We start from the raw sequence: 16291 nt of genomic DNA, 5'->3' as shown, positions 1-16291 counted from the left end.
ATCTGAGGGAGACATATAGGGAACACCCCAGACAGTGTAGCTCAGACTCCTTTACATTGCCTGTAGGGGGCACTAAGGCACAGAGGTTTTAAACAATCAAAGTCACACAGCTACTAGGGGTAAAATGAAGATTTGAAAAGATGTTCTTCCCATTACACTGATGTTTATCAAATTGAGGTGGCTTAGGAGTTTGGGATCATACATATTGCCATTATATTAACCACTTATTTAAAACTACACCTTCATGTAGTTCCTCTCCCTCTGCCCAAATCTATTGAATTAAAAGTCTGATTCCAAGACCATGGAATCAGTTTTGAACAGCTATCCCAGGAGTTTATGATTAACATAAATATCTGAGTTCAACCTGCATTCCTATATAAAAAGAAGGTTTCCTGTTAGGTTCAAATGAAATAGCTGGTATAATTATAAATGATGCCATATTGCATTAACATCTCTGAAATAGGACTTCCTCTGATAACTGGTAGAATCTTGAAATCATAATTTATGTATATATATACATGTATATATATAGCACATAAATATATATATATATATATATATATATATATATATATATTTATTTTCAGTGGTACATAAAATAATCTTTAGTTTTGCTAAAATGTGGAAATTCACTGGATAAAAAATATAAAACCTTGTTTATTAAACACTCTTCTTCTTAGTCCTGCATCACATGTGCTAGGGTGTCAACTACATGCCACGGACCAAAAGTCATCCACCATACCTGCATTCATATGTGCTTCAAGCAAGTCCGAAATCACTGGGAATTAGAACAGATGAGATGATGTATTTGAAAACACTCTGAAAATGCTAAGCATTTACATAAACCACACACCTGTATGAATGTGTGTGCAAGCATGTTCCTGAAGCAAGACAATTGGAGAAAGTGGAAATAACATGAAAATGCTTGTTTCTTGGCACATGTGCAGTGTAATAGACAATATGATTTTCAATACTACTCTTTTTTCCTCTAAGAATAGTATATATATCAAGAACAAGTTGATGCTCGTTAATACTATTTTCTAGGAAACCATTTAAATGCTTTACACAGATTGTGTCATTTGAGCCTCCCACCAATCCTAGGAAACACCATATCATTACTGTTGCTATCATCCCTATTTTACAGGAGACAAAGTTGAGTTGTAGAGATATGAAATAGTTGATTAAAATTGTATAATAAGAATGTGGTGGAGTAAAAGTGTGATCAGGCAATTTGAGATAAAGAACTTGCTCGCTGAAGTAAATCTTAAAGGAAAATTTATTCTAGATTCGACTTACATGCTCTGAATTCACATAACACAGGAAGAAGGTGGACAGAGAAACTAAGCTGTAGCTACAGTCACTGAAAAGAAGAGAAAGCAAGGGGAGCATGTGTTGAATATTTGCAAATATGTTTTTTTTTTGCAATTCATTTTCAAACTTACTTGATTTAAAGACTTCATTTTCATTTTTCAAAATTATGCATCTCAAGTGCATTTGATTATGAAATTTCTTTTCCTCTACCTTCTACCCATATGAACACTCTAGTTTCACTAGTTTTATTGTGAAATGCATTATCCACATCTATTCAAGCCCTCTCTGTGGCCTCATTGTTTATGTTTCTGTTCTACAAGCTTTACCTATCTGTTGTTTGTGCTTTGCATATATCAGACACCTTGACCTTCCTTCTCATTTCTCATCTACATTTTCTGTATTGGACATGTAATCTGACCTTGTACTCAGGAAATGTAAGAAATAACTACAGTCTTTGAAATTACTTCTCTTTTTCTCTTTGCATGTTGCTTCTTATTCTTCCTTATCCCTTATCGGTAAGTCCAGGACTTTCTCAGCCTATTTTTATAGATGTTTGTAGAGTGTGAGGGGATAACTGTTACACCAAAATATTAGGAACACATGTGTTTATCCTATGGGAGTGTTTGTAACTTGAATGGTTAAACGAAGAAAGCAATGATAAGCATGACAAAATGGACAGATGAGTTGAGGAATTTCAGGCCCCCAGAATAGGTGACCTTTTAGTAACCTCATACACCCCTGAATTGTAAAGACCATCTGGATGCACACAGAATATAACCCTAATCTTGTACATCATAGTGTCAAAGCCTAAATCAATGGAGAAGGAAATATTCATGTTTATTTCACTAAAATATTATAGTAAACAAAAATAAGTAGTTTGCATTTTTTTATAAACAAAAATAAGTACTACTTATTTTTTAATTTACTGCCACATGTTAGCACTGTACTGTTCTTTTGAGTTTATTGGACTGAATATTGTTAATTTCAGGAGCCAAGACACACAATTAAAAGTAGAAACAAAATAACAAAAATTAATAGTCATCTTTGGTACTTTTTCTAATTTTGAAAAATAACTTGTTTCTCATTAGTTTTGTTCCATTTGTTTCATACATGTTTTGATACCTAAAATATTACCTGGAACTAAATGTCTTCTTATTTTTATAATTGTTTTACAATTCAATTTTTTTATAGAATTCTTAAAAAGATTTGCATGTCTATGTATTCTCTATTTCAAATTTAGTTGATTAGATGTCAACAAATATATACTGCAACAAACTCTAGAAATGGCTGACTTTAAATTAAGAGTTCATATGACCTCAAAAAAGCAAAAATAAATTTAACTTTCTATTATTTATACATTGTAGTTGAAAGAAAAGAGCCTATAAAACATTATTCTTATGTGCAATTCTGGCATCTAACAACAAGCATATAGAATTAGTCTAATTTTCTTTAGTTTAACCACATAATAATTTTGCTTGCAAAGACATTGGACATATTTACTCTTTTATTAACAAATATAATAATTTTTCATTAAACTAAGAAGGGCCAGAAAACTGTTACAAACATTTAAACTGTTGGATCAGTTGGATTAGTTTCTCCTTTTCTGAGTACACAGGAAATATCTTCTGTCCACAAAATATCATTGATTTTATAAATGGAAGAGGAAAGTTTTGCAAATTTCCTAGGCTCATCGAATAAGTTCTGTTCTCAATATGGCTCTAAATCATGGATTAGTTCAGTAATAGTTCACTGTGTGTTCTCCACAGAACCTAGATTTACAATTTACCTGAGTCTTATAAAGACTATTGAAGATACAGTAGACACACCCTTGCCTGGAGGAGACGACAATTTCATTTTGAAAGCACATATGCAGGTTACTAAAGAATACTTTCTAAGTACTATAAGGAGTAAAATATGGATAAGTTTCTTAATTTGATATTAAACTAAAATGGCATATGAGGTTTCTTTTCAAACATAGTTAATGGACCTGTTAATGTTAATTGTATCTGCATTTCCAAAACTTCATTGATTTATTTAGAGCTATAATAGTAAAGATAAAGTAAAATGTAAGCTAAATATGCAGTAGGGAAAAGAGGATGAGCAAGTTAATTTTAGTATCCATTCACACTTTGATTCATAGACCTCAGTGTCATACAATGCTATTTGATCCCCTCAGAAGACTCAAATTTAGTTTAGTGTCCCTATGAAATATGTGATTTGAACTATCTTCCTGAATAACATTAGCACCATCAAACTTCAATTATTTTACATATCATGCAGAAGTCCAGAGTTACTAAACTGAGTCATAATTTTTAAATAACATTAATTCAGGAAGATTTTAATGCCTCGTTTAATACAATCTTATAAATGATCTCTCACAAAGGATGTAAAAATCAACGCATTCTTAATGGGCTAATTGTGCTCACTGTAGTGTTGAATAGATGAAAGCTTCTTAATACTGAGAGAAATGATGGCATTTTCATTTTAAATTTTGAATATAATTGGCATTCTAAATATCTTTTTGTTTCTAACTTAATTGCTTATTGACAGCAGAAATTTCCCCAAAACACTAGCCGAGTATTTAATATAATTTTATTTATTGAAAAAAAATGCAAGGGAAAATAACATACAGCTATCTGAACTATATATATAGCAAAAGGAAAATTAGGTTTCATCTGAACTTTCAGATTTCCAGTGTAACTAATGTTCTATATAAATTTAACACAATATATGTTGGATTAAACTATACATTTGAATATATTGGTGAGACTCAAAAAATAAAAATGACATCCTGGAAATCCAGGACAACAATTAAAAGCCATAGAAAAACAAACTGAAACTAACAAGATAATCCCTATTTTATAGAATTTCCCATAATTTTATTGAAAAATAGGAATACATTTCAGTTCAACCCATGGAAAATTAGTATAATTGAAATTGAATTCAATCAGTTCTAAACAGTCACTTGTAAAAAACTACTTTAATTTCTACCCAGAGTCTAACCTCTGCCCTACTCCAAATTTTGAATTCCAGTTTTTTAATTTCAATGTACTCAACATGGGTTCAGGGTAGTACATTCACTACTAATAATTTATTAAGATTTAACTTAATATATATAAATAAAGTAATCCATATACAAATATGGAATATTTAATCTCCTTCTCACTTCTGTTTCTAAACAGATGTGAATATATATTTATCTTGCATCAACATACTTCAGATTAAAATTTCAAGTCTTTAATAAGTTTTTTTTTTGTAATAACAACACACGTTTACTTAAACAAACTATGGATATTCAGCAAAGAACTTTTATAATAGATGTGAAAACAAATTCTGATCATTTTGTGGTAGCTTTTCTCTCCAAAGTCATAGAAAATGCTAAATATTGCTTTTTAAAAATAAGCACTAAGAAAACGAACTGATTAGCCACAAAGGGAACATTGGAGGAAAGGAAATAACTTGGGGATTGAATCCTATGATTTTATTGTTTTCATAGAAAATGCAATAACTTCTCATTGACATCAACTCCCCAGTTGCAAAAAGAGTATACCTTTTGTCTTGTTGAGACAGATGTAGCAATTTGTAAGAAGTATTCATCAACCAGGAAGAAAATGTATTTGGGGTTGTAAAGTTTTTCTAATCTACATGTCTGTTGAGTGGCCCTGATCTTTGAAAGGCACATTAAAAAAAATTGTATTAAAGAACATGTATTCAAAGGAATCCTTTGAAATCAGTCTTATGAAATTCAGATTAATCTGTCACCATCTTTCAAATCATTAATAAAACACACAAAAATAGATCATGAAAAATGCTACAGTTTCATCAGTCTTAAGTACAGAACTAAATGAATTAATTGTTCTTCAAATTACACATTTTATTAACAGATAAGTTTATTATAAAGTCTTTAAAATAAAAATGCATGTTTGGTGAAAAGTTAGTACAGTTGTAATCTGTATTTCATCATATTTTAAAATAGGAAAGTAAAGAATGGGATTATTTTTGCTATTTATTACATGATATAACCAACTAGCTGGGTTCTACTTCTGAATATTCTAATTCATTGCCATGCCAAGGTCAATTCTGTGATATATGTGAAATGAAATACCATTAGTTTCAAAGTCAATTGCATGACATTGTGGTGTACCATGCATCTTTCAATTCTCTTAAAGAAAATTTAATTGTAGGTCAAATTTCTGACCTACTAAATACTGTAGGTTATGACTGAATCATGTGATTGAAACCAGGAAACATTTTAAACCAGGGATACAGAGCATATTGCTATTTGAGATGGAACTAAAAATAGGTATTAAGAAAAAAGAAAGAAAAGGAAAAGAGAGAGAGAAAGCAAGGTTTCTTATGTCTATAAAATACCTAGGACTCAGGTTTTTGAAAAAAAAAAAACAAAATAAATATGCCGTTTTAAAATACTGTGAAGTTAATGAGCATTTATATTCAAATCTAAAATATGATTGGATAATCTTTTTCTCATTGTTGGGTTTGGTGAAAAGTAATAACATTACACGTTAGTGCCTTGTCTGGAAACTTAAATGAATTTCATCCTAAGATGACATCAGTTCTGAAACTTATTTATAAATCACTACACAGAAGAGCTGCCAATTGCAATTAAAATAGGCCCAATTGTAGAGATGTTAAAACAGAGAAACAAGTATCTTTGAACTAATGAAACTGGGTAATTCTCCTAATTAATTGGTATCAATCTCTGGCAATAGGAGATTACATGGAATTTTTCTTACAGAAAATTACATGCTCCTTTGCCTCATGATTTCCTATAAAATAACAAGAAAACAAACAAATTTGGCATTGATTATACTTTAAATATGTTGTTAAAATGGAAAAGGGGACATATGTTGGTAGTCCAACTTATAATAAAAACAAAATATATCAGGAAAAGGAAGGCAGTTGCTAAACAGGTGTTTTCATTATTATAACTAGAATTAAAGAAGAGGCTACTTGATACAATTTACATTTCATTTATCCCAACCTTTAAAAATTTTCTTCACTTTTATCCATTTACTTTCAATGAAAGCAACCAAACATGTGATCTGAATTGATACAACACTGATTCTAAGTTTGCTGCTTTATATAAATGTTCCAGAACTCACTTGAGATGTACATTTCACTTTATTATTAACCCAATAAATCTGGTTGCTTTGCAGTTCTGATTGCCCATTTGTTCTTCAAAATCACCTGCAATTTCTTAAAAAAATAATCAAAATTAATTTTGAAGTACCAGCCAGTTCTCGTGAACTTCTGAAGTTTGTGTATTCTTACTGTATGAGTTTAAAAAAGATTTTAGTATTTTATAAATACTTAATAGCCTAATCAAAACTTTCACTCATAGCACTTTAATGGTGCAGGATTACTTAAAGGAAAAGAAAATCTGATTCTTGGAAAAGACACATATATATTCAAATATTCTAAACTTAGGGTTTCATTTCCTTTAAATCTTTTTTTTTTTCTTTTTGTCAAAGTTTCACTCAAATCAACTTAAGGATAATTGAAAAAAATAAGTTAAGCCTCTGTTTAGATCTAAAACATCTTTATTGATATTATTGGCAATGTGAGTGCAGGAAAAAAGGGTGACAAATAATCTAATAGGGGTTAGAGAGGAGAAGTGTTTAGTTTCTATAAAATGGAAGTCAGAGTGAAGATAGATTTTTCAAATATTAACCTAAATGCCCCAAATATTGTTTACTTGAATTTCTTTGGTTTGACAAAATATAAAATGAAACAAAGCAAAAAATAGGTGACATGGAATTTTTGAAAAAATTTCAATATGCCTAATTCATTCAAATAAGTTATAAAACTCATTTGCTATTCTGTTTAAAGGCCTTGGTTAAAATGAAAGGATTTGGTTTAGGTCAGTATAATCACTAGCTACATAAATATTCTGATGGGCCCCCTTTTGAATGATGACAAAATACATTAATTTCCAAGTTCACATTTGTTTCATATTTTATCTATAATGATTTAAAACTTTTTCTTTTCGATGTATTATAAATATAGGAGAATGCTCAGGGCTTTCCTATTAAAATTTCTCCCTGCAGACATTAAGGTGTGTGCAGCACTGAGAATTTATCCCATGGTAACATAACCTGTAAACTGTAAAACTAATATCATTTTAGTGATCAGTGAACATTGCTCAACAAACACACATACCGCTCATCAGACCTTACCTGGAAAGAGGCTTTATTGAACATAGCTGTAAAATTATATTTTAAGTTGAATTACTGAATTTGCACAAACATTTCTACAGATTGTTTTTTTTTAAAAAATCAAGCTTTGTCATTTTTCCACTACATTTTGTTGTGCTTTTTATATTGATATTTGCAAATGTTATAATTTAATACTTATATCCCAATTATTTGCATAATCAGTTTTTTTTTAATCCTGGGGTGTTGAAAGAACATATAATAATAATATTCTTCTTTAGACAAAAGTGTTTTTAAATGAAGTTAAAAGCTGAGATAATTTAAGGAAAAAGATCTTCAAATTTTCGTAACCAACAGGTTTAAGTGAAATTTACAATGCATTGGAAAACTGGCTGGTTCAAGGTATGATTTGTCCTCAGGTAGCTCAAAATCATTTTTACAGGTTTTTGTTTTTTTGTAAAAGTGTTTTTTTTTTTTTTTTAATCTTGGTAAAATAATAAAATAATATTTCACAATTTGCACAGAGTCTGACTAAAGGGCAGAGGCATATTACCCTCAGTGTTTAGAATAAAGCCAGATTTTTCAGGCCCAGTTCCGCTGTAGAGTTTGTATGCACTGCAATCACAAACATTTTCTTGTTCCCTCTAAAGCTAGGGCCAATTTCATTTCAAATGGAGGTTAGAGTAAAAAAAAAAAAAAAATCTCTTTTGTATTGTACCACCTTCTGCGCTAAGTATTATCTGAACAACCTTTTGCTCTGGTTGACCCATTTAATAACCTGGAAGAAAACAGTGTTGCTCCCTTGTCTGGTCTCAATGGAAGTTATTCTCGAATGGACAATAAGCCGAAAGGCCATGGCTGTCTAGGAGGTTAAACAATACATATCTTGTCTGCATGGGCTTACGCAGCAGCTTCGGTCCTTTCTTCTTCAGAAGCGGCTTTGTGGTCTTGCCTGTAATTTGCACATTTAGGCTCTGTAGTTTGTTTACAAAATAGTTTTACACAAACCACTCTTAGCAGTGCAAGCTTCTGAGTTGAAAATTATTCAGGCTTGTTTCATTGAAGGCACTTGGTTTCCATGGCAATTTATAAAAGATGGTGGTTTGGTTTCTTCATTGGAACAGATGACGTAGTTTGGGTGTTCAAGTGGCTGCAAGCAAACTCCGATAAGCCTGTGTAATATGTAAGCCCAGGTTTACCGTCCTGGATAGTAGTGCATGCAAAAAGAGACAGCATACAGTTATCTAGTTTAGCCATGGGAGGGAAAAAATAATAGTAATTAAAGTGGGTGGGGATAAGGTGGGAAGGAACATGAATGCTTTAAATAATTCTGAGTCCGGGTTATTTTCAAGGAAGGGTAACAGCCAAAGGTAAAAGGGCCTACATTTATTTAATTCTATACGTAAAACCTTCTTGAAAGGAAAATAAATGCCAGCTCTTCACGTACCCTGTTTACAGTGAGGTTTTTGTTGGCAGGCCATTAGGTTTCCATGGTAACAAGCAAACTATTCATTTGAAACAAAACCAGCCATGACTTTGTGCTTTGACGAGGATTTCTATAGCGCTTTTTCTTTCTTTCTTTTCTTCTTCTTTCTTTCTTTTTTTTTCCAGAGTTCAACCAGATGATGCTGTAATCTTTTTAGCCACAAAAGCACCTGAAGGTCTCTTTTCTACTCAGGTCAAGATTATCATTTATATGTAGTTTGGAATAAGTTATACTTCCATGATGTCTTTTTATCCCCAGTGCTTAAAAAAATTTGTTTCTATTATTTTATTTTTGAGTCAGTAGTCAGTGGAGGAATCTTTGGTAGTTTGTTTTTTTCAGTGTCCATTTACAAAGACTCTTTCTTCATGCCAGTGCCTGGTGAATCTTTTATAGCCTCTGCCAGGATAAGGTCACCTTCGAGGACTCAAGATAGAGATGAGGACGATAACCGGAAAAAGCCATATATGAACTAAAATCCCAACAGCACCATCAACGGAATCTAGAGATAAGGAAAATAAATGCCAAAAAAAATAAATAAAAAAATAAAGAAGTATAAGCATTCTATGTAATGTTAATACAACTTCAGCGAGCTAGCAAAAACAAATTAGATATAGGGAAAATTTTTGGAAAATAGTTTTGTTTATCAATTTTAGTTCTAAGGTAAACAAAAAAGAAATAAACTTGATCAAACAATCATTTGATAAAATAAAAATATTTGCAGATTTTAAATTGACATGATATTCTATAAAAACTTTTCAGAACAATTTCACACAGGTTTATGGTTGAGCTCCACCTTCCAGTTTTGCTAGCCCTATGAAAGCAATCACATGGAGAAAATTCTCAGAAATCCTAAAAAGACGTTTTGTGTTTTGATTCTTTTTTTTTCCCCCTTCCAGTTTCTGGAAGGACTTAAGCCTGAAGACAGAGAGAAAAACTGTTCTTGTTGCCAAGTTGGAAGGAATGGTTATGGTTAGAGAAATTTCACTACTATACCAGTGCATTGCTTATATTTAGATCATTGTTTAACTATCTATGAATTATGTAAATAAATTTCTCTCTAGCTTAACTTTTTGAAGTATTCTGAAGTCCACTGGAACTAAATAATTCCTTCCACCAATCTGCCTTGAGTTTATCCCTCTACTTGATACTTCAGTTAAAGCTTGCTGTCCTTGTGATGCTTCTTAGAATGCATACCTGACTCAAGAGGGCAAATAGTAGGCCTGATAATATATTAGTCTGCCTAAGTTTACAAAATAGTTTTTGTCTAAGAGAGAGCTAGGTTTGGAAAGTAGAGACTTATAACCTTAGTTCTTGGTGCTATGGGCCATACCACCTTTTATTGCCTGGGAAGGATTAGGAAGAGGATTTTGAACTTCATGCTGTTCTGTACTTATGAATTAACAATAATTTAATATTCATCAAACAATCAAAATTCACTTATCAAACTGCACTTAATAAGTGATAGTTAAATAGTGACAAATGTAACAGAATACTTTCCCATTCCAAATAGAATATCTGGGTTCATTTGGGATACTTTTCCCCTGACTTACAGAGGCAAAATAAGAATACACAGCATATTCATATTTAACCTATTTAAAATAGACACACCGAATTTTCTAATTCAAGAGAAGAAAACTGATTATAAAAATGTTCTATTGTGTAATAATGAAGTCTCAGTGTGCTGCCATAGTCATTTCTGCTATCTACTCTAGAGAGTAAATTATGTTCTTTTGTTTTCCTCTTTTGGAAAGTTCAGTTCAATTTATTGGTTTGAATTTATAATTTTCAATGATTAAAATATGAAAATGTAAAACTTTTTAATAAAGTGGTAGCTACATTGAGTTAATATAATGTATTGCCACTGATTCAAGCTGTAGAATTCAAAATACACCACATTCTTTGAGGAAAATGAAATTTTTTGTGTGCATTAGACAAACCTGGTTTATTTGGTGCATTTGCTTTTCTAAAGCAAAATTATCCAGATCCATGGAAAAGTCTTTACTGAATGTGTATTTTAAATGCTAAGTGCAATAACAAGAAACTATGAGCAAAATGGCTTATTGTTACAAGTAATCTTAGTTTTTGTCCTTTTTCAGTGCTGAAGAATAGAGGCAATTCAGTTCATCTGAGCAATCAATGGGTAGTTGTACAAATTTGACTTTCAACATCTAGACTGACATAATTTCTCACTAAATATACAAGCTAACAAAGACTCTGATTTGCTCTACACTTGTACAATATGGATTTTATATGTGCTAAGTTATTGATGAATTATTTGTGTAAATTTAATTTGATTGCTCTTTCTTTATATGACCATAACATTAAAGATTGCAGGTGTGCCTAAGAATTGGAGGAACTTTTAATAGGAATAATTTTACATTTACATCTCCAAGGGTTGAGGATCTTAAGAAGCAGTTCACATAATTCTAATGATTTTTGCATTATTTTTCACTTTTATATATCCTTCTTCTATTAAGAAGTGGACCTGTAGTAAAAAATTAAATTTGAACATATCACTAAACCATAATATTCAAACCCATGTAAAAATCAGAGACCAAATTACTAAATAAGATTCTGGGCAGAGAGGAGAGCAATTATACCTGAAAAGAGGGGGCTACTCCATTACTAAACACATATAATAAAGTTTTTTGTTTTTGTTTTCCAATACTGAATCTATTAAAATGGTTGGCAAAACTTAGATATAGGGAATATATTGTTTAAACTATTTGAGGATAAAAACCAAATGTAATTATATAAAGTGGTACTAAGTATATAGAATTCCAAAATACTTTAATAAAATTCTAAAAAAAACCCTCTGAAATAAATAGTACAAATTTAAATAGATTAAATTTTATTTAATAGTAAAAATGTAATTTATATCAAAATTATTTTTATTTTATATTAAAATTTAATTAAAAATACCTTCAAATCTTTCACACTTAAATATAAGAAATTTGTAAATAAATAAAATTTTCTCTATTACAATTAGATTACATTAATTTAATAGTTATGGTATTTCAGCATTATATCAAAAGAATCCAAAGAAAAGACACTTACTCTTAGTTGTTAGATCTTGTTTTGCACATTCTCCTTCTGCAATTGATACATCATCAATGGCAATATCACCTTCTATCCCAGGGCCTCGAATACCTTCAAAAATGAGCTACAAATATGAAGGAAACAAACCTAAATGTGGAGTTTTGATTGGCAAATGATTTTTTATTCAGAAATTGAGGAGAAAAATGTAAATTTGTCAATAGTCAATAACATAATATAATACATACACAATATATAATTCAATAATGCCATAAAAGTAACTACTTAAAATTCTATTTTAATTTTCAGTGGTGAGAAAAAAAATTATTAGAGCAATCTTTTTCTGAAATAGATTCCTTCTGGTTTCCTCTAAAGATATCTTACAGCACTAGTTTTCCAGAAATATTTTAAGGAATAAGTCAGTTCTGAATTCTTTTTAATACTATTATGCTTATTAAGGCCTAGAGTTGAGGTTTACCACTTCTGAAATAGTTTGCTCTTTTGCAAGTTGATTGAATAGGGTCATCATGTTTCTTATATTTACCTGTGATTTACCTGTATTATTTCAGTTTTTATATTCTAATTTTAAAACCTGAAGATATTTGATTCTATTTATGTAGAATGTTTAATGACAAACATTTGAATTTCCATTGTCTACAATAGAGATGGTCATTGAAGCTTAATGATAAAAAAGTATTGAAGAATGAATCTGACTGTCTTTATTAGTAAATTCTGGAGAGGATGACAATATACACACAGTTCAAATTTTTATTATTCCTTTTTTAAAGACACCAGATCTTCTGGAATTTTCTCCATAACCTCCAAATTACTCCTTGCTTCCAGCAAACTTTTTAATTCTTTTGATAATAAAAGGTAACCTTGCATTGAGTAGCTTATATTCCCAGAGAGATTTAAAAATAAAATATTTACTTTATCATCACAATAAGTTTTATCTTATGTAGGTATTTTAAATGATTGAGTGGCATGTAGTGTAGATTTCTGCATGCAAGTCAAGTTTTTAATTCTGGAGTAAAGTAACAGAATGTTTTAGCATGGAAATTTCAGTATAAGAAAAGTCTTCTTAATTATCCAAATTTTTAATTTTAATAGATAGTAGTGGGAAGTGGAAGCAGAAAGGGAATACTGCTTGTAGAGTATGATTCAGAACTTGCAGTGTAGTCATGGGAAAGACAATTTACATTCAGATGGAGCCTAATAGGAGTAATTAAAATGTTGTGATTTTGTAACCATTTAAATTTACCCATGTGAAGCCAAAGTCAGAATCTTCTCACCTTGGGAAGGATGCCAGAGAAACAGACCTGGAAGTACATGGATTTCCCTTAGCTGTATAAAGGTGAATAGTTTGATAAAATTATCTAGTTTTTCTTATGGTACATAATTATTTTCATCAGTAGGTTCTTGTTATCTGCAGTCAGGAATCAATATAATAGAATGGGATTATATTTTAAAATCTAAATTAATGTGTATATATTATCAAAATCATTCCTGAACTTTTCACAGTCACTTTCCTTGGGAATCCATATGTTAACTAGAACAATACTACCACTTGCTCAAAGCACTTAAAACTTGTGTTGTTACTGCCTTTAATGTTTCATCACCTTGTTTTTCTATTAATTTTTTTTTCTTCTCTTCCTCCTACCTCCCTTTGTACTTTGATCAAATGACAAGGTTGGATCTAGGTTTGTGCTGAAGGTCTAAGTCCTGAAACAGAGAAGGGTGAAGAACAGCTACTTTTGTGGTTGGATTGACAGGGAATGCTGGGAGCAGATGGTGGTGAACATCAGGAAGTAGATGGTCTGATGCAAGGTAATGTATGTGCTGCTTCCTGCTGGCAGTGTGTTGACTACCCATGTGCAGTTTACAGATCAACAGAAGATGAACTTTCCTGTGTCCAGAGGGCTGCTTATACCTAGGACCCTCCCTTATGCGAACAGTTTAGCCCTTAGTGACACTGAATAAAGCTGGACAGTAATAAAAGTTTGACTGATTTGCAAAGCCATCATATGTGTTTACTTTGACAAGCATTGATAGTGCATTTTGACATTGTGTGGAAACAGATCCAGGAATTGGTAGTTACTTACTAGTATGATAAAAATACTTTATGATAATTTAAACTCTTGGAAGATTCATAATTCACCTTTTTAACATTTATTTATAATGCTGTGATGATAGGGAATCCAATTCGACAGGCCAGAAAAATACTGTAATCTTCCTCAGAGAAAGGTCCTGCACAGTGTGATTCTTTCTTTTAATTTGCATGGCAGTTCTGCTATTGAAAAGATATGGATTCTTTTAAAATTTATTCAGTCTCACAAGAAATATATTTATTGCATTTTCATTTATATTCTAAATTTTGACTATAATTTTATTTTGAATTATTATAATTAAATTCTATATTTATTCCAATATATTTATAAATGGCTTCTCAACTAAGATCTAAGTATAATTCTTTCTTTACATTGTGAGGTAGATTAAAGAATAAAATTTGGTATTAAATTGAAAAAATGTTCCTTAACTAAACTTTTAAGCCTTTCTAAAAAAACTTGATTGATAACTTCTCGTCAAAAATAAAGATGAGAAACTGTTCACACTTCATTAAAATATGATGTATTTCAACATGGAAGATGTGATCTACATATACTGAAAAAATGTGAATTGTATTTGCTTTGAGAAAAGAGGCTCTCTTGTTTAAAAATTTAAATTACATTGTATGTTTATAAAGTTTCATCATGATTCTGACTTCATCTCAAGTTTTATCATGATTACAGGGCTAAAACTATGTTCCGTTTTTCTTTGTACTTTTGAAAGGCATTGGGTTTAATTGACTTGAAGAAGGAATTAATAGCAGCTGGATACCCAGGGAGAAAATGTTGAAATTTAGGTTTCTTCAAAGAGGAGGAAATTATGCAAAATCTGTGTTCTTCCCACACAACCACATTAATATTGTTTAAAGTGGTTTCTCTTAACAGAAGTAACAAGTTTAAAATGTAAACTATAAAAGTTTAAAGTGTGTGCATGCAGTTCAGCCAACTTAATATTCAAGAAATCCATCATAATAAGACAATTAACTCTTGCTAGGTAAATTCAAGTGGGGATTAAACAATCTTGTGGACTTTTACAGTGAAATTTACCACACAAAACTATTTCAATTAATCAACTGACAGTTTCATACAAACATAATTCATGAAAGTATGTAAGTATAGATATCAATATATAGATATGAGTAGATGATGCTCTCAAAGCTGTGTTCAAACATAATTTCTCAGCAAGAGGAGAAGAGCTACATACAACACTAATGAAAGTAGGTGACAGCATCCCAGAATATAAGGCTCTTGTGATGATCTGATATAATGTTCTTGGTGTCTTCTGCAAATATTCACAACATATTTTCTTACTGACAAGAGATAAATTGTTCTTGATCATTATTGCTGAGCCAAGTTTAAAAGTTGAAAAATGTAGTGTTAGGAGTGACTGTGCTTATCACTTTGAAAAACATCAGGATATAAATAAATTTGAAAATACAGCTATCAGAATTAATGATGTTACCTCTATTTTAATATTGGTTCAGCAAATAACTGAGTTATTCTGAACCATTATAAAAGAGTTTTGGGGCAGCACAACAGACCAGGTGCATAGCTTGGTTAATCTTCCATAGGGAGACTGCCTCAAATTTTAATAATGAGTATAACTCACAAGACTGCCAGTTCAGTTTGCTGGACAAATGTCAATTGGTTATCAAAGTTCTAATCTGAAATAATACACGGGCTTTTGAATCCTGTTGAAGACTTAAGAAATAGATCACATTGTGAACTGCAATTGAAAACTGTTTTCAGTGGTTAAACCAAAGCCATCATAATGTCTATACATAATTGCCCTGAAAGTTGGCTTAGGAGTTCAGATATGTAACTACATGAGCATGGAATGTCTCCTAATGATTACAGTGTTTTTGACATTATTAATATTATTATTAGTTAGAACATAAAGCCATGACGATATAATGAGAATGCTTACCATTTCTTTACCAGTACATATTTATTGTTAATTATTTGTATCTAAATTGTCTTAAAACCAATTTATTTAAAAGAGATATAAGAATAGTCAATCTACAAGAATCCCTTTCAACTAAATGGAGAAAATCTAGCTATTTTCCGTGCTGTATGGTATAAACTTTAAGTAACATTATAAGATTAACACTGTTAACCTTAGTTAGTTTTATTTTTTGGAAATTTTTGCTGTAATCCTTCCAAATAGGGCAAAAGTTATT

At 30.8% G+C, this 16291-nt stretch overlaps 1 protein-coding gene across 2 annotated transcripts in view; it reads right to left on the bottom strand.

The window, feature by feature from the left end:
- Positions 1 to 9380: 9380 nt before the first annotated feature.
- MDGA2 (MAM domain containing glycosylphosphatidylinositol anchor 2) overlaps positions 9381 to 16291 on the bottom strand; it is a gene marked incomplete at both ends in the record, with an annotated part of 775899 nt that continues 768988 nt past the window's right edge. For both annotated transcript variants that reach the window (XM_081292268.1, XM_081292269.1), the window contains 2 exons: positions 9381 to 9469; positions 12028 to 12133. In XM_081292268.1, coding sequence (XP_081148394.1) covers positions 9381 to 9469; positions 12028 to 12133 — 195 coding nt within the window. The remainder of the gene's footprint in view (positions 9470 to 12027; positions 12134 to 16291) is intronic.

Source organism: Spermophilus citellus (genome assembly GCF_964194105.1).
Source record: "Spermophilus citellus genome assembly, chromosome: 4".
NCBI lineage: Eukaryota > Metazoa > Chordata > Mammalia > Rodentia > Sciuridae > Spermophilus > Spermophilus citellus.
This window is presented reverse-complemented; position numbering and strand designations above follow the sequence as displayed.